Raw genomic sequence first — 23,440 nt, forward strand, 5'->3', positions numbered from 1 at the left:
CACTACAATGTTTTTTGACAGGAAACAACTTGCTTCTCAGCTAATCCTGGTATCCTGTATCCATCATCATCATCATCACCATTTATTTATATATCCATATCTATTTTCAGGTCCTGGTATCCAATGTCATATGCTTTTCAGCTATTCCCAGTATCCTGTATCCGTGTCTATTAGTATCCTGTATCTATATCTATTCTTCAGGTCCTGGTGTCCAGCATCATATGCTTCTCAGCCAATCCCGGTATCCTGTATCAGTGTCCATTTAGTATCCTGTATCTGTTCTTCAGGTCCCGGTAACTAGCCTCATATGCTTCTCAGCTAATCATGGCATCCTGAATTTCGAGGTTGTTCATCAATTTATTCCTATTCTACTGATCTTGGTATCCAGCACTACTTGTTTCTCAGGGTATCCATTGCTATTCAGCAGATCCTTGTATCCTGCGCTGCTTGCTTGTCAGCTTATCCTGGTAACCTGCTAACAAGTATCTGTTCCAATTCTGGTCACTTTGTCAGCCATATCATCGTCTCCTGTCGGCCTCGCCTGGTACCCGTCCAGAAGACCACGACCTACATGGTGAAGCCCAAACCTCCTTGCAGAATTCCCTGGTAAAAACGTCATCTTGTTTGACTACGTTCCTCCGTGGTGGGTAGAGTCAAACCAAGCAGACTGCAAAGAGTCCAAACCGTCCCTGTGAATTTTCGGACAGTAAGATCTGCCCAGCATGGATACCACAGGAGACCCTTTGCCCCAAGAAATGCTTGAACATCTCTTGGGCAGAGTGGACCGATAAGATGCTACTCAAGTTCAGTTGGTGCAATGCCTTCAAGGCCTCTACCTGGCTAGAGGCACTCCAAAATATTCTGGGTAATCCTCCTCCTCCTCCGGCTGCAGCTAAAACTAATGCTTCTGTGGTTGCTCCCCCACCTGCTTCCACTTTTGCGGCTTCCCGCTCCCGCCAAGTAAGACGGAGACCCTAAAAGCAATTGAGGCTATTTGAATCAGTGTTCCAACTAGTTTGCACTACTTCCTTTTAATTTCTGAAAGGGCGAAGGCCGCATTTATTATCTCTCTGCTCTCTGGGCAAGCTCTATCATGGGCCGCCACTATATGGGAACAAAATGATCTGTTGCTGTTGATCTGTCCCTGTGAATTTTGTGACATACCTGTTGCTCAAGCATTAAGCATATTTATGAATATAGTTCCTGTTAACATCTGTTAACTGCAGTTAATCCAAAGTACAGCTGTACGTTTCGTTCTAGAGACAAAAGAATAATTGGAAACAGTCTGGGGTCTTTGGGAGACGCCACTGGGCACAGTGGTATGTGTGAAAAACCTTTGTCAAATTTCAGTTGTGGCATGAAGATAATGTTTAATTTGTTTTGTTATTATTAACATTATTTCAAGAAAATATTCCTTCCATAAGCTGCACTTTTTCCTTTAGCTGACAGATGGCACTCTCCCATCACAAAAAAGCAGTGCAATCTGAAAATATGTTCTCACATCTGAATGAATATTCTATTTACACAACTCCACCCTCTGAATCGTTTAAACGTGTGTATATCCAAACCAGCCAATAGGGTTCTGTTGCTCAATTTGAACTATAGTTTTGCCTAACATTGTTTAACTGGTAGATGGTGGCTTGCACTTTAAAGTTATGCTTGAAACAGAAAGCAAAAAGTAACCAGTTCAAGAATTTAAGTAATTTTATGAATAAACGTAAAAATTATATCATAGCTAAATCTTATAAACATTGTACCAATTTATATTTTGTGTAACTTTATTGTACATGTTGTTTCCTTTAGAATGTAAGCTCTCGCAGGCAGGATCCTCTCTACCCTTTGTCTCCTAATAATAAATGTCTCCTGTCTGTATGCCCTCTTATATTGTATGCTGCAGATGGTATGCTGTATTGTGCTATTTACCATGTTAGCTATGTGTGTTGTTGTATTTGTACTTGCACCTATGTATTATCTGGTTTATGTATTATTACTGTATTTGTTTCATATTGATGTAGCCTTGCTGTACGGTGCTGCGGAATCTATGGTGCCTTTTAAATAACTAATGATGATGATGAATCTATGCTCAGAAATAGTATTTTAAAACAGATTTAAATTCTGAAAGCCTTGAGTTGTTATTACGAGCAAACAGATTAATTCTTAATTCCAGGACACCTACAAGACTTCTTGTGTTTATGCCAGATCACTTCAGGCTTAATTGCGGCTGAAAGATTACTGCTAAAACAGGTGCAGCTGACATCACCGAGACTTAATTGGGCATTTTGCTTGGAGCTTGCGCAATTTTGGCTGGTATGAGACAACAGCTGACACTCAGGGAAATACTTCAGATTTGTAGCTGCGGTATAGACCAGAGTTGGGTGTAATATAAAAAAAAAAAACACTATTTGCCAATGTATATAATCGACTAAAAGTCCTCAATAGCTAATAAAACCCGAGGCGCCAGTGGGACATAACCTAACAGGAAAAGTATACAGCAAAGCTTCGAAAAATATTCAGTTTTGCGTTAGACTGTGTGAAAACTGATAAGAGAATATTTTACATAATTAGCCAGTTAACAATGAGGTGCTGGTGGGATCCATAATCTGAGAGGAAAATTGTATGTTAGAAGCAGCAAGCACCATTGTACTATTATATATGGATCCAACACCATAACTAAATGATTTTTATTTGATGGATGCAAACTTTTTGGGTTGTTAGTTATATTAAATATATGGCACTGTTTTGTCTTGCCATAATGTGAAGGAAGAAAGTCAGATTCAAGTGTTTAAATTGTTCATGAGTATTAAAAATTATTCAGCCATAATAAAAATCTGATGTGACACCCTCCATCATTACCCCTTTCACTGGTTATAAAATACTGTTCCCTTCCCACTTAATTTGCTATTGCCAGTGCTGATTTGAAATTACTTCACGTCATTCAGAACAGGTAATGAAGCAGGGCATTTTGAAACATGTTAACTAAGGATCATGTTAGAGGCCTTTACCCCATAAATGTGTAGTTTAGGAGGACATTCAATGATATTCTGCTATAGTTAATTCACACAGGTGCAGAGCCCTGCTTCTGATGCCTCTTAGTTACAGTTTTTCCCTCAGACGACGCTTATATGGCTCTGAGGAGATTATACTATGTCGAACGTCACCATCTCTCCCGCCCAACGTCAAATGCGCGCGCGGGATTTAAAACCATGACGCAGCAGCCGCTCTCAGGACACTTTCCACGCCCCCCCAGACGTGCCTGTCATCACCTGACATTCCTTTGAAGCGTGGGCGGATAGCACTGCGCCTGCGCGTGACAGCAGCTTATGGTGTTGTTGTGTGCGCATGCGCAGCTAGGCGGAGCTGTACCGGCTCATTACAGCGACTCGGAAGCGGCCCCTCCCTGGCAGTGGCGGGCGCCGGGATCCAGGCTCCTCCCCCCCCCGTCCTCCCTCACAGTCCTAGCACCGGAAGCCAGTAGCTGGGGATATCCGGCCGGAGTGAGAGCACAAGTGGACCCGGAGGCAGCGGCCTGCTTATCCCGGGCACCTTCACATGTGGCCAGTACCCGGGACAACCCTGCTTGGTGCTAGAAGCTGCTCACACGGGACCCTGACACGCAGCAAAGACACAGGGGCGAGCGGCTCCCCCATAACGGACTGTCTAGTCTGGGACTAGAAACACTGGGAGACCCAGGACGGCGGCAGCACTAGAGGGACATCCTAAGTACCTGGGACCACCTCATGTGAGGGCATCTATCAGCCTCCAGATACAGTGCACTCAGCACCTCACACAGGGGCAACTAACAGTACCCTACACAGGGGCTCCTGACAACCTTCAGGACCTCACAAAGGGGTGCCTGACAACCTCCAGGACTCAGGACCTCACAAAGGGGTGCCTGACAGCCTCTAGGACCTCACAAAGGGGTGCCTGACAACCTCTAGGACCTCACAAAGGGGCACCTGACAACCTTCAGGACCTCACAAAGGGGTGCCTGACAACCTCCAGGACCTCACAAAGGGGTGTCTGACAACCTCCAGGACTCAGGACCTCACAGAGGGGTGTCTGACAACCTCCAGGACTCAGGACCTCACAAAGGGGTGTCTGACAACCTTCAGCACCTTACGTAGAGCGGCCTGTCAACCCACAGGACTCCTGCCCCCCAGAACAAACTCTCTGGTAACCTCCACTCCCTGTAAAAAGAGCATTCAGTAATGAACTTTTCATCTTCCAGAATATATTTTCTGGGGTAGGAATCACTTGAAACATCTGTGAAGTACCTAACATACTCTACCACAGCTTTTTTACTCTCGGGCACATCACAGAAGAGACCAGCAACATTCTCATTGTAGACAAACTCTTATTCCCAAAGTAAAGTATTGTGCTTGGATACCACCTTTCTGAAGGACTCTACATCCCCAGGATCTTTTACCAGCATTGGATACTAGAGATCACCGGTTTCTTTATCTCTGTAAGTCGTATTTAATGCTCCACCATGGGCAAGGTGCTTTCCAAAATTTTTGGCAACAAGGAGATGCGGATCCTTATGCTTGGACTGGATGCTGCTGGTAAGACCACCATCCTGTACAAATTAAAGTTGGGACAGTCCGTCACAACTATACCCACAGTTGGCTTCAACGTGGAAACCGTAACTTATAAGAATGTAAAATTCAACGTGTGGGATGTAGGGGGCCAGGATAAGATCCGGCCCTTGTGGCGGCACTATTACACCGGAACGCAAGGGCTCATCTTTGTGGTGGACTGCGCTGATCGGGATCGCATTGATGAGGCTAGACAGGAGCTTCATCGTATTATCAATGACAGGGAGATGAGGGACGCCATCATCCTGATATTTGCCAATAAACAAGACCTTCCTGATGCCATGAAACCCCACGAGATTCAGGAGAAACTGGGCCTCACCCGAATCAGGGATAGGAATTGGTATGTGCAGCCCTCCTGTGCTACTAGTGGGGATGGGCTATACGAAGGACTCACGTGGCTAACCTCCAACTACAAATCTTAATGACTATTAGAAGATTCATACACAATTTTACGATGTTGCTCCTCTGAAGAGTATATTGGAAGAAGAGTAATCACAGGATTATATGCTGATCTAACTGATCACCATGTTAAATTACAAACAAAATATGGGCTGGAATATGTTATATAAATCTATACATATGTTTATTTTTCTTTGCGCTGCATTAGTTCTGCCATCCCACAAAGTTCCAGACACAAATTTAACAGGACTTCAAAAAATGATCTTAAAGATGTGGGAATTTCCTTCTCTGTAAGCCCCAAAGTAAGGATTTGGTTTGAGGGGGTAACTTTCTGGTTCTGCTTTTCTGTTTTTGTTGTAGTTTCTGCCTTCATACAGGGTATGTTGCCAGGTATCTCTCAACTAAGTAAACTTTACAGTTTATTCTTTAAAATCACACTGCAGTTTGTCTTTTATACCAAGACTGTTTTTATTAAGAATTCTGCTAGCTAGCATATAACAAATTACTGGTGTTTTTGTTTAAATTTATATCTAATGCTTACATGATTACTAAACCTTTTAAATTGGTTGTTAATAATTTATGCTAAATATTTAGCATTACGTCAGCCATGATTAAATACAGATGTGGAAGATCCTAAATCTCACACGTAATGCATGCCTGCGTACGCTAAATGCAAAATATTTCTCCTAATCGATTTTTATTAAGAGATTACAAATAGACCAGTGCGTGGCATTGTGAAGCACTCGTATATACCATCGTTTCTGTTCTGGAAAAAAAAAAAAGACCTGTCTGATTTTGTACATACAGTAGGGTTCTGTTAACATGTAGCAATACTTAAAATTATGCAAAGTGCATTATCTTGAAAACCAGATTATGTACAGCACAACTTTGTAATTCAATGCAAATTGCAAAGCTTTCTTGGACGCTTGGTAATCAGCCTGCCTGGTCTGTGTTACAAAAGGTACATTACTACAAAGCGTCTTAATCTATATGCATTTATTAATAAAACAAATATCTACGTTATTTCTCTAACTTCTTATTGTAAAGTACACTTATTTCCAGGTCATTTTTATATCATTTGAACAGCAACATGGTGGTGGTAAGTCTTGAAACTTGACACAGATTTGTGCAATTTTTAGGTGAGATACAACCTAAAAGTTTAGGATGCCTCTTGGAGACAAGTGAGTTATACTGGCATCCATTGAACCTTAATCTTCATACCATTGTAGGGTGCTCACTTACGGCTGACTTTAAGAACCTCTGTTCTTTCTGGATTATTTTTTAGCTGTTAATTCCTTATTCTCAGTGACGGTGAATATACATGTGACAATTTCGTTTTTCTCTATCTTGCAGTATTCAAATATTGCTTATAAATGTTGCAATAACTGTTTTGTTTAAAAACAAAGTATCAGCATATTTTTTTTTCAAAACTTTTTTGCTTGGATGACTTATTTTTGCAAATGGATATTTAGATACATTACTTCAGCCTTTTTACTCAGATTACCCCATTGTGACAGTTGTATCGTATTCAGTCATAAATAAAAGTCCATATTTGAGGCGCCCTCTCCCAAGGGACTTTCATGTTAGTCAGCAGGGGAAAATCTGCAAAGCTTGAAAAAGGAAGTTTTGTGTTTATGTGCAGTATGCTAGATGAGTTATTGCCACTAATATATTGTTACTTTAATTGGATGGTTTTTTTTGCTGCTCTGTTTCATTGATAATTCTGATCGACTTGCAGACTCTGCAATTTGTAGTTACAGGTTACAATGAAATGTGATGACTCCAGCATGAAACATTGAGGGTCTAATGTTAAACAGGGATGAGGAGCTTTTTCAGCATGCTGCAAATCTGTCATTATTTTTGTACCTCTCCTGCCTTCTGATCTTAAGAGCAGTTGTTAGGGTCAAGCTGTCACACCCTCCTAATGTCAGTTTCAGAACAGCCTCTGTAGTTTCCTGCTGTTCTAGATGACTAATAAGATAATCTGTATATGATTGTGGCTTTGCAGCCGCTGCAGTTCGCTTAACTTGAACTTCCGTGTTCTATGGGCTCAAAGGGGCAGAAACTTTGATTATACGGTAGCTTAAAACACCCTGATTTTTATCTGAAGCACTTTTTTGATTCACAGTTATGAGAAAAGTGCTGTCTTTAACTATTAAAATGAGAACTGCAAGAATTATTCCAGTATTTTTCATATGCACGGCCATCTTCCTGTCTGTAACCCTACACTACTGCCCATATACCCGGTGATTTGAATAAACAATTTGATTAAGAAAAAAAAATGGCCCCAGATGGCTTTGTAGACTAGCAGTCTCTATCAACATGTGTCAGAACGTTCCTGAAAATAGCTGATGACCACTATCTACTAGTATGTTCAATAGATATCCTCCTCTAAGTAGGTATTGTGATCACAATGTATATGGTCAGTGGCTAAAGGTGTCCACCTTCAATGATCCTGATGACCATTTAGGTGTTAAGTCTTCATTGACACATACCTCATCTCCAGGGCCGGATTAACCATAGGGCTAACTGGGCCTATGGCATCCAGGGGGCCCTTGAAAGTGCTCAGCAGCTGCATTGATCGGTCGGGGGCGCCCCCGGCGCGATCAGTGCTGCTGAGCACTTTCACTGCAGTCCTTCTCCGGCGCGCTGTAGTCTCCTTACTGAGGAGATCTCGTGAGTCTCACACTCACGAGCGGGGGGGGGCGTGGGCAGCTCGGATCACGGGGGGGGGGGGCCTCACGGGGGAATGGATGCCCCCCTTAGCCCAGGGGCCTCCATTCCTTTAATCCGGCCCTGCTCATCTCGTATGGGCCCAAATCTGCCGCCATATCCAAAACATCTGATTCAGAACTATCAGATAAACTGGGGTAAAATGTGGTAGGATAATGGCAGTGTCCCGTGTGTGCAGTCACCCTAGTGCCGAACAGCTGAGTCTTTATGATTTGGTCAAATCTAGCTGCTTCGCACAGAAGTCGAGTGGCTATAACTGCTCATGGGTGAGAACTCCAGCCTAAACAATCAGGTCTGCCACCTGTATAAGCAGCTTAAAAACACTGCAAGCAGAGCACAGTGGTTTAAAAGTTAGGTAGATTACAAGGTTATATACATTACTATACCGGCATCTATCTTGTTATAGGAACAATTGCCTGCATATTAGGAATATTATATGATATGGGATCACTTTGTATAAGTTTGAAGGTTTGGGGACCTTTTATACAGCTACATTTTCATTTAGAAACTCTGTGCTGACTGTTTAAAAAGCTATTGCTCATGCTCACAAAGTGATGTCACAAGAGAGCTTGCTAAAAGATGACTTGCTTTCCAATTGGTGTTCATGCAGCAGCAATAACATGTTTACTGAACAATGCTTACATTTCCTCTTCAACCACAATTTAAGTTTGCCAAATAGACATCCATGTCCTGTTTGGCCAATAGTGGCCTGAACTGACAGATCAGAAGGGGCCTGTTAGTGGGGATGGCTAATGAATGTAGACACCAACAGATCATGGTTACGAACCAAGCAGGCTTTCGTTGACACCCAATTGACATGATAGATGCCGAGCATAGATTGATAAGGATTGAATCTGGTTTTTGGCCCACATGCTGCAATTTATGGTATGAAGTGTATATGTGCAGCTTAAACCTTTCATCTTTTATTTGTTTTAAAAACATCAATCGCTTTACTTTGTGCCATAAGTACATGTGTTTTGAGTGCTTGTTCTGCCTAGTCTGACTTTTTACCAGCAATTCAACCCGGGCTGCAGTTTGGAGGATTTTTTTCTTACCAGCGAATTTCTTACAAAAAAAATGACTCTAAATATCCCTAAAGCGGATTTATTTTCTTGCTGCCTAATGATGTTTTGTCAATCTTGCAGTTCGCAAACCTCTCTGAAGGGTCAGATAGATGAAGAATCCTTTGCAAATACTTATATATAAGAAATAGAATTTTATCAGTTATCCATTTGTATAAATAACTAACCTTACAAGCTTTGATCCTGCCATTGGCCTAAGTAGTAAGTGGAATTCCTGCAGTTAGAAGATGGCGCAAAGGCCGATAGAGATGATCTGTTTTATTTTTAACATGCTGATAATGACCCTATCAAATTTAGGCATTGCAGGTATTTTGGAGACACATGCAACAGTATCGCAGTGTATGCGTCTAGCACTACATCTCTTTTCTTAAATTATAGACTCTGTTTGACTTAGGAAAGTAGACAGTTAAGGTAAAATCTAATTTCTAGTAGTAAGAATTGTGTTTTTGTTTTTATATGGTGTGACTTTTGCAATTAGTCTCTAAGCAATGCAAATTAAAAGTTTCTGTTTAATAGCTTTTATATAGAGCAATTTGAGTTTTAAAATTTGAATGACGCCTTTACAACTTTAGAATGTGGCACAAAATCCATCATTAAAACACCACTGAAGGTGTAGATAATTTCCCCCTATCTTCTCTGTGCATGTGTGTTTACAAGACCATAAAATAATATTAGTTTTCTTTACTGCTTAGGAAATCCATGTATGTTATCAGTGAATTTATTGCACCTAACCTCTGCCCTGAACCAACATATGGCCCTGACTGTTGTATTCTCCAGGCATCAGTCCCAAGAGGGTGGGACTCTGACCTCATTCCACTGGTATCACAGCTGTTCAATCAGGTGTTGCTGTCATACTGCCTAAGACTTAAGCTGGGTACACACTACACAGTTTTCAACCAATAATCGGCTAAATCAGCCGACATACGACCGCTCGTTCAAAAGTCGGGTCAGTGTGTGCAGTGACACAATGGTCGAAAGTCTGCCCAAATGGACGATTGTCGCCTCATTTGGTTGGTCGTACCGTTTAATATTTTCATTCCAATCTCGTTTCCGTTGTGTAGTGTGTATAAACTTCCGACCAATCCACAACAGTGAGTATGAAATTAGTCATTGCTCACGACAACATGGCTGTAAAAAGTCGCTAACGTGAGGTCCGCTCCTCCCTTTCTCGTCCTAAACATGACTAGTGTGTATGCAGTCCATGGACTGAGCGATCGGAACATCGATCGCATGTAAAATCGCTCGGCATAAAAAGTTGGTTGAAATTTCTGTAGTGTGTACCCAGCTTAAGGCTAGGTACACACTGAAGAATTTTCCAACCTTGTTATCTCAAACTATTGTATCTACGACTGAAGGTCCGATCAGTCTGATGATTCATGCATACACACTGACACGATTTACCTTCAGATCTGTGCTCTTCATCTAGTCCTCTAGTCTTCGGAGAATGACAGCACGATATTCATTCATTTTTGTCACACTGATTAAAACCGCCTTATTATAGCTATCCACGTGTCCTAACAAATTTCCTTAGCTTCTGTGCCTCTCAAACGAAACATTCTGTCTCAGAACGAATAAATTATTCCACCTACAGCACTCTCTGCATTTATTCACCGGGACATTCATTGGTAGCATTGGCTGAAAAGAGCCCGACTCTGTAAACTCCATGGAGATCGTGAGCATACACACTACGTGATTGGTCACAAAATATTAAACAGTACGACCAACTAAATGAAACGATGATCGGCACTTTGGGACGACTTTAGAACATCGTATCACTATACACACTCACACGATATCTGACCAAACTGTCAGTTGTCGGCTGCTTGGAGGTTTTTCGTGCAGTCATCGGGCCAGTGTGTACCTAGCCTTACTTTTATACCACTTCCTGAAAAATACAAAGTTATATGGACTATATATCAGTAATGGCAGAGATTCCAGGAGATGGGAGCCGATCATTATTGGTAGGCAAATAAATGTGAATAGCCCCTCACTGAGGTCACAATGACAAACTACATCGTACGGTGGAATGTTTATTGAGTATATGGCTTTAGAAGTGTAGACCAAGTTTTATTATGTCACAAGCAGTTTGTGATGGCTTTACCTCCTGTTTAAAAAGACAAGTATCAGAACTTGTTCTTGTGTGTTGTGATAACATACATTCACTAATGAGCACATTTCATACACATTACAAAGTTTCCATGTCGCAAAAATCCTTACCAATTTCACCATGTTGTTATATACATGGGACAACACAAAGAACTGCAGCAAAATGCATTCAAAACACACAAGTATAAGCTTGTCATTTGGTTTTCAATTATTATTTCTGTGATTAACCATCAAGCTGCAGCTATTTTTTTGTGCACTGAAGTGTTGCTGGGTTTCTTGTTTTTTTTGGGTCAGCAAAGGCATCTGTAATCTGGTGAAAGAACTGAACCTCTACACAGGGCAAGCCGGAAAATGTTTCAGCTGCTGGGAGATGCCTGGTGACTAATGCAGACAGGTGTACTGACTTGATCTTTACAAACTGCTGCAGTGCAGTGATGTGAAGCCGCCTGTGAAGACATAGCCACCCAGCAAAGGTTTCATGTTTAAATGAACACAACCAAACCTCCATTAAAGAAAGCATGCTTAGACTTCGAAGACGTGCTTATTGAGTCTTTAATCTGTGACTGTCCTTGCAAGCGTACATGTGGCAGTAGTGACACTGTAAATCACTGCACGCATGTATTGGACAAGAAGGGGTTAATACCCAAAACATTTTAATTTTAGATGAGGTTACAAATAGAGGAAGAGGTTGCATGGTAGTGCTTTACACCTCTCTGTGACATTTTTGTTACACTGAACGTATTTTGACCTTAAAACCTCGTATGAGAGAAGAGCTAGACCCCAATGTGTGTCTATTACAATGCATACAGCGCTTTTTCAAATTGGTTTAACCTTTTAATGTGAAAACGTGCTCTGTCGAATGCTACGACATAGTACAGTCCCTATTTTCCTGTTTTGAGCAGTCGCTCTGCTTTAGAATTAAAAGTAAGTGTGCACAGGTCTGCTGCACTTAGGCACGGGGTGGGGCCAAATACAACTTTGCAAAGTTTGTGGAGCAGCAGAAGTTTGCACTGGCTCAAGGGAAACATTAAGTGGCAGATTCAATTTCCTAAATATCCGCATGAAATGCCTCCGGAACAGCCACGAGATAACTTGCGCAGGTATTTTTTTTTACAGAATGAACGTTGATTTTTACTCGCCCCATAGGGGTGCGAGCAAAACTCTGTTGCTTTTTAGCGTTGTAACGGTAAAAAGTGCGTCCGTGATGTTCTTAGGAACATTGTGGACAATTGAATCTGCTCCTAAGGGTGTTTTTTATAAGCTTTAAATAGGTCCCCCAGTGGGACAAAATTTACATTTTGCAGAGTGTGACTAATGAAATAAAACGTGGAGAGGTTTAAAAACTTAACACCTGTAATTAAAACAGTACTGATGTCCCTCCCTTGCCTGATCAATTTAAATAGAAAATGAGACTAAACCAAGCATTATTTTTTGGAGAAAAAGGCTAGCTTTATTTATTGAAGGGTCTTATTAAAGTAGTAGAAGGTTGAAATTTAAAGCAACATTTACAGTTTAGCTCAGTGCACCGTTGGCAATTGTTTCTCTCCTAGTTTGCGGAGGGTCTCCCACGGACGGAGAGTAAGGGGCATATTTAATAAAGCACGATAGTGCTTTTAACGGATAATTAAGGTCCCACAGTGTCCTCCGCAAATTTATTAAGGGGGCATCGCAGCAGATATCATGGATATCTGCTGCTTTGCACTCCTCTTCGTTTTTGGGAGCAGTCACCATTCAACAGAATGGTGACTGCTCCTGGCCGCAATCTAACAAGTCCCGAAAAAAACATTTTTTTCGGGAACTTGTCACGTTAATGTACGCCAGCTGAAGCTGGCGTACATGAGGAAATCTAATGCTGTCAGCTCTGCTCCGGAGAGCAGAGCTGGACAGCGCATGTGTGGAGGGATCACATGATCCCTCCCTGTCACTCAGCTCTCTCTCTGCAACTATCGTTGCAGAGACAGAGAGGGGATCTGTGTGCGCATGTCCAGTTCTTGGAACTGGATATGCGCACTTGAAGAGTGAGGAGAAGACCTGAAGACAGCGCTTCCGAAGAGGGGGGTAAGTATGTTTTTTTTTTTATCACTGAAACAGCAGTTTTTCGGAACTGCTGTTTCTCTGCACGGCTGTACATAAATGTGAGAAGTAGTTCAATCCTTATCATTGCGATAAGGATTGAAAACTACTTTTCACTTTATGTGAATAATGATAAATGTGCCCCTAAGTGTGCACCAGGGAAGGGGCGGGGGGGGCATAAGACTGCACAGCAGCCTATCGGGTACACTTTAAAGAAAGATCTATGCATGTAGCCCAGTGAACCAACCCAAAGCAGCCCACAATGAGACTGGCCCGGGGGCCATATGCGCTCCAGCTCAGCTAGCCTCTGGTGCGCTCCCAAGGCTTCATATGCTTTCTTGTATAAGTGCACTTATAGTCATTTTTTAATGAACTAAGATTTGTGAAAATGAAGCTTATCCATTTACTTGAAAGCGGTGTTGTTGGTCTGAAGCGAATTGGTAGGTAACATGTCCAGTGTACTCCTGGGTCACCCTCTTTGCTTACGGTTTTCCATGCTGGGTGGTTTTAGTCCCTAATTTGTGGCTCTGAATCATTAACTTGTGTTTTGATAACTCTTTCTACTGGCTACAATCATTGCATATCTACACACAATTAAATTCCTAAAACTAATGTTGTCTTTACTCTTACAATGCCAAACAAATCCTAGCTCTTCCAGTAAAACGAGTCTTGTGAAGGACACGTCTTGGATAATACACATGACTCACAGGGATGAGCATTGTCTAATGCCAGGCTCTGCAGTACACTCATGCAGGAGATGAATGATTACAAGAGATATGGTATTGAAAATGTTTATTACACTGATTCATGTTAAGTCACAGAGCATTGTAATTTGTTTATTTTGCTCTTTTTAATCACAGAATGATAATATTAAAACTTAGTGCTTTCAGTTTATGGACGATAAATCAATGAATACAAAATCACCCATGGTGATAAGGTCACTTTGGTGTGTTACATATCCTGTCCACCATTCCTAGTTACATGCAGTCCATCAAGTTCTGTATTTGCATTAACTATATATACATTAAGGTAGAGACCTGGTGCACAGTAAAAAAAAAATACTACTGTAATCCATAGCAACCAATCAAATTCTGTCTCTGATCCTATGCTGATCTAACTTTGTGTACTATCCCTTTTTACCTATAATGCATTAACCTGTAATAAATAAGCCAGAGTTCATGGGTCACAGTGAACAGGTGACCTTCCTGCGTGAGTCTCTCAATAGGTATTTCTGACAGGAATCGTGCGCTGTTTGCAACCGTTGCTCCCTACGTCTCACACACAGGCTGTCACTCATTCCTGCCTGGGACCACTATGGCACAGTGCAGAAATCCCACACAGTCACAGGACCGCTTACCTCTCCCTCACATGATGGCATCCGTTCATTCCCCCTGGACCACTAGTGTATAGTGCAACCTATCCTTTTGCCAGCCAGCACTATCTAGCCTGTTGCAGGGCCAGGTGCCCAAAGTGATTCCTTTACTGGCATCTTCAAGAGTGACTAAGAATGGTCTGGGATACAGAACCACAACAACAGCTGAGCAGGCTGCAAATAAGCTTTGGTGAGCCACACTTTGGGTACCCCTGTATTAAACGGATGATATTCTTTACCACTGCTCCTCAAGGTATTAGACCAGCAGATGCAAATAGTGTAGGAGGCTAGAGAGATATAGCTATACATTAGGCATATTAGACTTTTTTTTTTTTCATCCTAAAATCTGAGCGCTTTACGTCAATGTGGCTGTATTCATATTAGAATAATACGTGCACCATAGTGGCTCAGTGGTTAGCACTTCTGCCTCACAGCATTGGGGTCATGAGTTCAATTCCTGACCATGGCCTTATCTGTGAGGAGTTTGTATGTTCTCCCCCGGGTTAATTGTCTGCTATCAAAACAGCGCTGCGGAATTAGCGGCGCTATATAAATAAATGGTGGTAACGATGATGGTGAGGCTTCCATTATATACTGTCACGAGCCGCGGCTTTACTACGAGCCGCTGCGGCTCACTTCTCACTGCCCCTCGCTTCTCACTGCCCCTCGTCCCGGCTGTCGTCATGATGACCAGAACATCACTTACGCCTCTACCCGGCCATGGCCAGGGCAACAATCAGACGCTTCCTCAGCCCCTGACGTATCCCGGCAGGCAAACACAGCTGGGCGCGTGTGCAAATAATTAATGTAGCTAGCGCTGCGACACGGCAAGCTTTTGCTCGGGCGCATGCGCAGTTTTACACGTACCTACTGGGGCTCATTGTCCATTTATGATTGGTCATCTGTATTTAAGGCAGGGAGGGCTTAGCCTACCTGCCGTTTATAGCATTCAGTTTCCTGGCTGCTGATTGTTCTGTGTTCCTGTACTGCTGTACCTCTGGATTGACCTTTCTGTGTATGACCTTTGTCTTGTTTATTGGACTGTGATTCTCTGCTGGTGACCCTGACTCCTGCCTGTGACTCGGATATCCTGTCTTTCTGCCGGACCTGACCCTTTGCCTGGACCCCACTTCGCTGACTGCCCGTGCCCTTTGACCTTGGCCTGTCCCTGACTTTGTTTGCCTCCTGCTGCCATTTCCTTGCCGCGCTACGGTTTAAACCATAAGCTTGTACTACGCAGAGCATAAGACCTGTGGGCACATCAAGCTCTACGGGAAAGGCGGCTGCTAAAGGCGACGAACTCTACCACCTGTTCTACAAGCTTATGACTACAACCAGTAGTCGTGACATATACTTTGCTTTGTTTTCTAGCTTCTGTGCTCCTTAGTAAGGTTTTTATAGCAGTCAGCCAGAGTCATTTATATTAATTGAAATAAGTGTTTTCATTTTTTGTGTTCAAGGTAGCTGCATCTGAATTGTCCCATTTGGCCATATTTTTTTTACAGCACGGAGACCCATTTCAAAGTACAAAAATAATTACAGAAAAGTTTACGTTAGAAATACAATTCTGAGTAAGGAAATGATTGTACTGTTTAGGAAAATGAACACGAGGGACATCAATTTCTTTGCACTACAGTAGTAATGACATAATCCACACTTCCCAGCCTCTCTGCAATATGTTAAACAATGATAAGTCATGTGTCTGCTCTATTGAAAAAATGCATTATTTCACTTACATAGGCCCCTCTGAAGAATGCAGTGACTTCCTATAATGAAATACCAGCATTCAGCTATACAGCATGGTAAGTAAACATTACCTTTAAAAGGGAGGAAAATTAGCTCCAGTGAGACATATGGCATATAGTAAACAGCAACACAATTAGGATGTTATAAATTATATTGATTGCAATATGCTGTACAGTTAGTATGTTTGAAATATGCATATTTTGAGCCGTCTCTGTTTAATACATAGAAGCTGAGGAGAGATTCCCTGTTTTGTTTTGTTTTTCTTTTTTCAAAGGTATTTTAGATTAACATGTTGTAGCTTTATGCACAGTAAAATATTATTTAAAATCTTTATTAAGACAAGCACAGCTTTGTCCTTTTTTCATAAGCAATTATTCTGGTTGCATGGAGATGTTAGTCTCTCTACATGCCTCCTTTAAAGGCCACACACAGTGGAGGCAGCCATTTTATGAGCGGAACCAGTACTCAAAAAAAAAATGGTGCAGTCAGTTTGCTAGGAAATATTGCCATTGGCACACTACACAAAATGGCCGCCTCTGTGGTGTGCAGGCAAATCACTGGCACTAGAAATCTGAATGATGACACAGGTCAGATCAATGATAATATATCTGACTATATTTTTAAAATCCATGGAAATAATTTGTTACATACCTGTTTTTAAAGGAGAACCAAGGTATAAACATTTTTTAATACTTTTTTATTTTATTTTATTTAAAAACTATACTTATTATTTTTTAAACTAAAATTACTTCACTTACACAGACTCCTCACTTTTACCTAGTTTCGGGCTGGGATTGATATGGCCTAAAGACCCTAGTTGTCAAGCTATCCGTGTCACATTTCTTTTAAATTACCTTTTTAAATTTAAAAAAAACAAAAACAATGGAAGGAAAGGCTGTATTTGATGATCCAAAAATATATTTTCAGATTTTAGAATAGTTCATCCTTACTTTTAGCTCTTTACCTAAAAAAATTAAATTAAGTCTTTCCTCCGGGTGCTCCGGTTTCCTCCCACACTCCAAAAACATACTAGTAGGTTAATTGGCTACTATCAAAATTGACCCTAGTCTCTCTTTGGGCCCAACCAAGTTCAGGTAATAGCTTCTCAGACAGAGGGCGAAACCCAATATAGTGACATCAATATGGGGATTTTTAGTAACACAATGTGATGTGCACAAGTGTGCTCTATCCCAGATGGGCACAATCTGCGTGCCGGGACCCCCAAGAAAGGTTCCCAGACTCAACTTATGGGGCTAGATTTACTAAGCTGCGGGTTGGAAAAAGTGGGGATGTTGCCTATAGCAACCAATCAGATTCTAGCTTTCATTTATTTAGTACCTTCTACAACATGACAGCTACAATCTGATTGGTTGCTATAGGCAACATCCCCACTTTTTCAAACCCGCAGCTTAGTAAATCTAGCCCATGGTGTCCACTGATTGTCTGATATGCATTACATTGTATTGGAAACCACCTTGTTTGAGGTCACAAAACAATGGCCCACTCACGGGAGTTCCCAGGACAATGGCACATTCACACCTTGGATGCCAGCTTAAAAAGAGCTGGTCATCACCGCTGGAATACATGGCAACCAATGAGATGCTGGCTTTCATTATCAATACTGTGCTAGAGAAATGCCAGCTGTAATCTGATTGGCTGCTATGGGTTAGCTGCATGAAATTAAATAGGTTTGAACCCTGCTCATTAAATGTAAATTTTAAAATAAATATCACTGTTGAAAGGATGGGGAGGATACATAGTTATATCAGGCATCAAATTTGGTGAATAAGTCTATATTTTGACAGAAAGCCCAGGATTCTCTCTTTCTTTCCCCGAAGTGCATACAAAAATTGCACAACGCTGCGATCGTTAGACCTTGCTCTGAAGAGGATGGACCCCTTCATCCCCAACCACAGGACTAGAAGACTCCAATGGGGCGAGGGTCTTCATCTGCCACTTATCCACAAAACTAGAGGAACTACTTTATCCTGGCTTCATCCAGTGTTCCAGAATGCTCAACTCCTACAGACGGGGGGCCCTAGAGCGCAGTAAAAGTAAGCACACTCGAACAAATCCCGTAGGAAAAAAAACTCTAAAAAACAAGTAAACAAAACAAACAAGTGCAAACAAATGGGAGGTAAATAAATTAGAATGATGTTACTTCATTTTGACACTAATGAAATGATTGTGAAAGACACTAGAAGGTCACGTTCTACCTGCCTGACTATAGCATTGTTGAAAGTACAGTGATGAGTTACGATGGGTGTGGACTACAAAAGTACTGGAGCTGAACAATCAGCCTTTGAATATAATAACACCATTCAATCTAACACACCTCGACATGCCCTGTGGTGTCTCAAGTCTCAGGAAGAAGAAGAGCGGCTGATCCCAGCTGCACCAATTACAGGAGGAGGACATGACTCAGTGGAACAGATCAGAACACCTTTGTTACACTCCAACATACAAAGGGCGTGATTACACGAGTAGCAATTGTAACTTTATAGAGTTCAGCAAATTCGGAGGAATGTGACCAGTTACCCATTAACCCCAAAGTTAATATTGATTTACGTTTTGCAGACACAGGTGTATCTGTGAACCTTGGCAGCCTGGACTTGCTTGTTCATTGATTTCTTTTCTCCTTGGGAGTACAGTTCACTGTCACCCACAATGCAGTTCTGTTACGAGAGCAGGGAAAGGGGACAGCTGGCCAAAAAAATGACCAGCATGGCACAGTAATGATATAAACGCAGAATACATTTGGAAAGAGCAACAAGGTAACAATGCTCATTGCCAAAACCCTCACTTCGAGCCCCGTAGAAGCAGAGGTGGGAGTTCTGCCACTGCTTGGGAAGTTGTAAATTAAACATTAATAAAAGTACTGATAATGCAGTATGACTTGTGCTGAACATGTATCAAACCATTCTTCCTGTACTTATTCATGAGACATTTGTAGTGCAAGTTGTGCATTATTTTTGGGCAAAATAAATATGCACGTATATGTTTGTGGTTATATTGTATAATACAAAAGTGATGCTAATATATGTATAAACTATAATATCTACATTACCGGTGAGAACTGCTCACAGGGCAACGTTCCTTTCAACTTTGCAAAAGGATTCTAATTTACACCAGCTCAGCGCTGGCAGTCTTCAAGCTTCATAAATCGCACTCCGAGAAAAGTAATAAAAGACTTCACAAAAACAAAATAATATGGATAGTCCTAAAGTCCATGTATTTGGCTAAATCTAGAAAAGAACAGGAAAGTTTAATGAAAAGGTTGGTTGTTTAGGTGGTATGAGAGCTTAGATGTGACGTTTGTGTAGTGCGCCTATGAAAATTTCTGTGTCTTGCCACACGCAAAGCACACTTCTTCTAGGCTGCGGAGTTGTCTCCCAGCTATACTTGTCCACTCTCCCAGAATTTCCCAGGAGATCAGGCTATTCTTCCATATCCTGTCAATCCTGCCCACTTCCTAGTTAAATGGGCAGGAAGGGAGCTTTCATGACGCGATTCGCCCAAATGATGCATTTCACCCTCTCCATTCCCCTCTGTCCTCACACCCCAACAACACGATGGCTCAGTGGTTAGCACTTCTGTCTCACAACACTGAGGTCATGAGTTCAATTCTCGACCATGGCCTTATCTGTGTGGAGTTTGTATGTTCTCCCCGTGTTTGCGTGGGTTTCCTCCGGGTGCTCTGGTTTCTGCCCACATTTCAAAAACCTACTGGTAGGTTAATTGGCTGCTATCAAAATTGACATTAGTCTTTCTGAGTCTGTGTGTGTGTGTATGATAGGGAATTTAGACTGTAAGCTCCAATGGGGCAGGGACTGATGTGAATGAGTTCTATGTACAGCGCTGCAGAATCGGTGGTGCTATATAAATAAATGATGATGATGCTCCCAAGACCAGAGGGTAGGTATGCAACTTGAAGTCTGCTGGGCAGACCATCCACAGGCGCCAGTGAAAAGCCAAAGCATTTTGAGATGCAGACCATAAATTATCTCCATTGTGATGGGGAAACTTAACTCATTTATTTTTGTATGTTTAGCTCCGTTAATAAAATCCATCCAATATCAGCCCTTGCTTTGCTTCTGTGTTCCAGTATAGTTCTGACTGAATTAAAGGCAGACCAGAAAGATGTTGGTATTGCCTTCTTTTTGTGTCCTAGTGGGCTATTAATACGATGAAGCATGAATGAGTCAGTAATGTTACGCAGTCAGTGAGTGATATAAGCTGTCGGGTCACCTGGTCAGGTCTCTATCCGTAGGTCACTGACTGACAACTGCAGAGAACAATCCTAGTGTTGTCCCCCAGAGACAGTCAGCTGCTGCTGATTTGTTTTTATGATTACAGTGAATCTATCACACACAGCTGTTCTGTGACAGGTTTATTGAGCAGAGAAAAAGAAAACTATACATTAAGCTACTGTAACACCACTATAAGTGTCACCGTCTTCCTTAGGGTAAAATGCGGTCTGTGTATCTCCTTTCAAGGGTGGAAGTACCATTAAAGATATTTTTTGTTCATATGGATAAAGGCTTATAGATGAGTGCCAGAGAATTGACTATCATCATAATCATTTATTTATATAGCGCCACTAATTCCGCAGCGCTGTACAGAGAACTCATTCCCATCAGACCCTGCCCCATTGGAGCTTACAGTCTAAATTCCCTAACACACACAGACAGAGAGGGAGAGACTAGGGTCAATTTTGATAGCAGCCAATTAACCTACCAGTATGTTTTTGGAGTGTGGGAGGAAACCAGAGCACCCGGAGGAAACCCACACAAACACAGGGAGAACATACAAACTCCACACAGATAAGGCCATGGTCGGGAATCGAGCTCATGACCCCAGTGCTGCGAGACAGAAGTGCTAACCACTAGGCCACTGTGCTGCCCCAATATAATATAATGTAGGGGTCAAACACCTTACAGTACAATTGATCAGCTGTGAGTTAATATTGTGTGAAACACGGGGCTTAGTATCGATACTTCTAGTGATAGGTAAGGGACTTTGGCTCCCTAGCTGAAATTGGCCAAATTCACCCATTCTTCCATGCTCTCGAGAAAACAGAAAGCAATGAAAAAAGGGAAAAGAAAAACAGAAAATAAAAAAAAAAACATCAGAAAAGATTAAAAAGAGAAGAGGCAAAGAGAAATGTAGAAAAAAAAAAGAGAAAACAGAAACAAAAAAAGATAGAATTCGGTGATAGATCATCATCATCATCATTTATTTATATAGCGCCAACATATTCCGTAGCGCTTTACAATTGGGGACAAACATAGTAAACTAATAAACAAACTGGGTAAAACAGACAAAGAGGTGAGAAGGCCCTGCTCGCAAGCTTACAATCTATGGGATTATATGAGATGCAAATCGTGTCATTGTGGTAATGCTGCGCGGTGATGCGAGTTACGTCACGCTCCCTGCACTTGACCCTCGCATCTCCCCAAAAAGTAAGCAACTCTGAGACAGACAGAGAGGCCCAGGTCGTGCCTCCAATTCACCGAGCCACACCCACAGTTTTGTTACAGTCACAGTCCACTCCGATAAGCTTTCCTCAGCAGACTTTAGGAAACAAAATATTCTTGTCTATTATTATCTTAGGGGAGAACACAGCTGCTGGATTGCCATGTCTGCATACAATCTAACAATAGGTTCCTATTATGAAAACGCTGCGGAATTTGTTGGCCTTACATTAATAAAGATATTAAAATGTTGGGGGTGCTGTGGTTACATACAGCAGGTAACTTACTGTCTCAAACATGCAGCACATGCAAGAAGACTTAAGAATATTTAACTAGAGTTCTGCAAGGAAAAGTGAGGGAACAACTTCCTCAAGCAAGGTTGGAAATTAGGCAGCTATAAGAAATGTTTGGAAGCCGTGGAGGAGGTGTTACTGAGCACTGACTAACAGGGTGCACAAACATTTGCACATACCACATGTACTGTTAACATTTTGAATCTGTTAGATTCAGAAAATAAACAGTAGTTTTGTTTGAAAACATCCGGAAATATACAGTGTTTATGTTGTACCCTGCAGCGGTTGTGTTAACTTTACAGATTCAATTAAACATGCAATTGACCAGGAGTGCCTAAACTTTTGGATTCCTCAATTTTATATACAGACAAAGCTCCAGTGTTCCCAGCCGCGCGGACAACTCCTCAACCTTGGAAAATGTTTGCTTCAGAAACGGAGGGCTCCGAAGTGGATTAAGGCTGGGTACACACTACAGAACATTTCTCCCGATGCGATATTGTTAACGATTTTACCAAGATCAGCATACCGATTCATGTGTGCATACTATACTATTGCCGTTTTACACGCTTTACTGTCAGATCTGTGCTCTTCATCTGTCATAACTATCGGCTGAAAAGATTGTGACTCTGCACACTCCATATAGATCTATGGACACTGCCGGTCCTGAGTGCATACACACTGCAGGATTGGAACAACATCGTTCCATCGTTGAACGAGATTTTTAGTCCTTTTATAAATTCAAATCAAACGATACAATGAGCTTTGGAATGATAATCGTTCATTGTTGGAGCATACACAGTAATGTGATTTCATGTCAAACAGTTGTGTGATTGTCCCGATAATCGTCTGAAAAACCTGTAGTCCAGCCTTGTATAGAAAACTTCTTATCTCTATTAGCACATAAAAAAACACAGCACTGGGGTCATGAGTTCGATTCCCGATCATGGCCTTATCTGTGTGGAGTTTGTATGTTCTTCCCGTGTTTGCATGGGTTTCCTCCGGGTGCTCCGGTTTCCTCCCACATTCCAAAAACATACTAGTAGCTGCTATCAAATTAACCCTAGTCTCTCTCTGTCTCTGTGTGTGTGTGTTAGGGAATTTAGATTGTAAGCTCATATGGGGCAGGGACTGATGTGAGTGAGTTCGCTGTACAGCGCTGCGGAATTAATAGCGCTATATAAATAGCTGATGATGATAAAAAACAAATGTAGACTCTCTGCTACCGATATAGTAATCTGCATAGAAAGCCACAGCAGGCCATGCAACTGGTATGAGACAGGAACGCCCAAGGAGCCCGAATATAATCAGGCCTCCACGGCTTTGCACTCCCATGTATAACAAATAACTTAGTATGAATATGCTACGAGAATATATATATATATATACATACATATACACACACACACACCATGCTATCAATGTCAGGGAATGAGGGTGACTGTACTGTGTGATTTACTGAATCATATTCTTATGACAACAAGATAAACTTAAGCAGGATGAAGCCTTCCAAGCAGAGGAAACCAGTGGTTTGTGTGGTTCACAAATCCACATTTCCTGCCTCTTAACA

The 23,440-nt window shown here is 41.7% G+C and overlaps 2 protein-coding genes across 2 annotated transcripts in view; one reads left to right on the forward strand and one right to left on the reverse strand.

The window, feature by feature from the left end:
* The window catches only part of SOS2 (SOS Ras/Rho guanine nucleotide exchange factor 2), a 212,030-nt gene that overhangs the window by 66,341 nt on the left and 122,249 nt on the right, over positions 1-23,440 (reverse strand). The window lies entirely within an intron of this gene.
* On the forward strand, positions 3,811-6,026 carry ARF6 (ARF GTPase 6). Its single transcript, XM_075193051.1, has one exon. The coding sequence runs from the start codon at positions 4,490-4,492 to the stop codon at positions 5,015-5,017; it is 528 nt and encodes a 175-aa protein (XP_075049152.1). The 5' UTR covers positions 3,811-4,489; the 3' UTR covers positions 5,018-6,026.

This window comes from Mixophyes fleayi, chromosome 12, assembly GCF_038048845.1.
Source record: "Mixophyes fleayi isolate aMixFle1 chromosome 12, aMixFle1.hap1, whole genome shotgun sequence".
Lineage (NCBI taxonomy): Eukaryota > Metazoa > Chordata > Amphibia > Anura > Limnodynastidae > Mixophyes > Mixophyes fleayi.

What these genes read in the sequence shown, in the direction of transcription:
- ARF6 (XM_075193051.1), top strand. Translation starts at nt 4,490, where the DNA reads ATGGGCAAGGTGCTTTCCAAAATTTTTGGCAACAAGGAGATGCGGATC.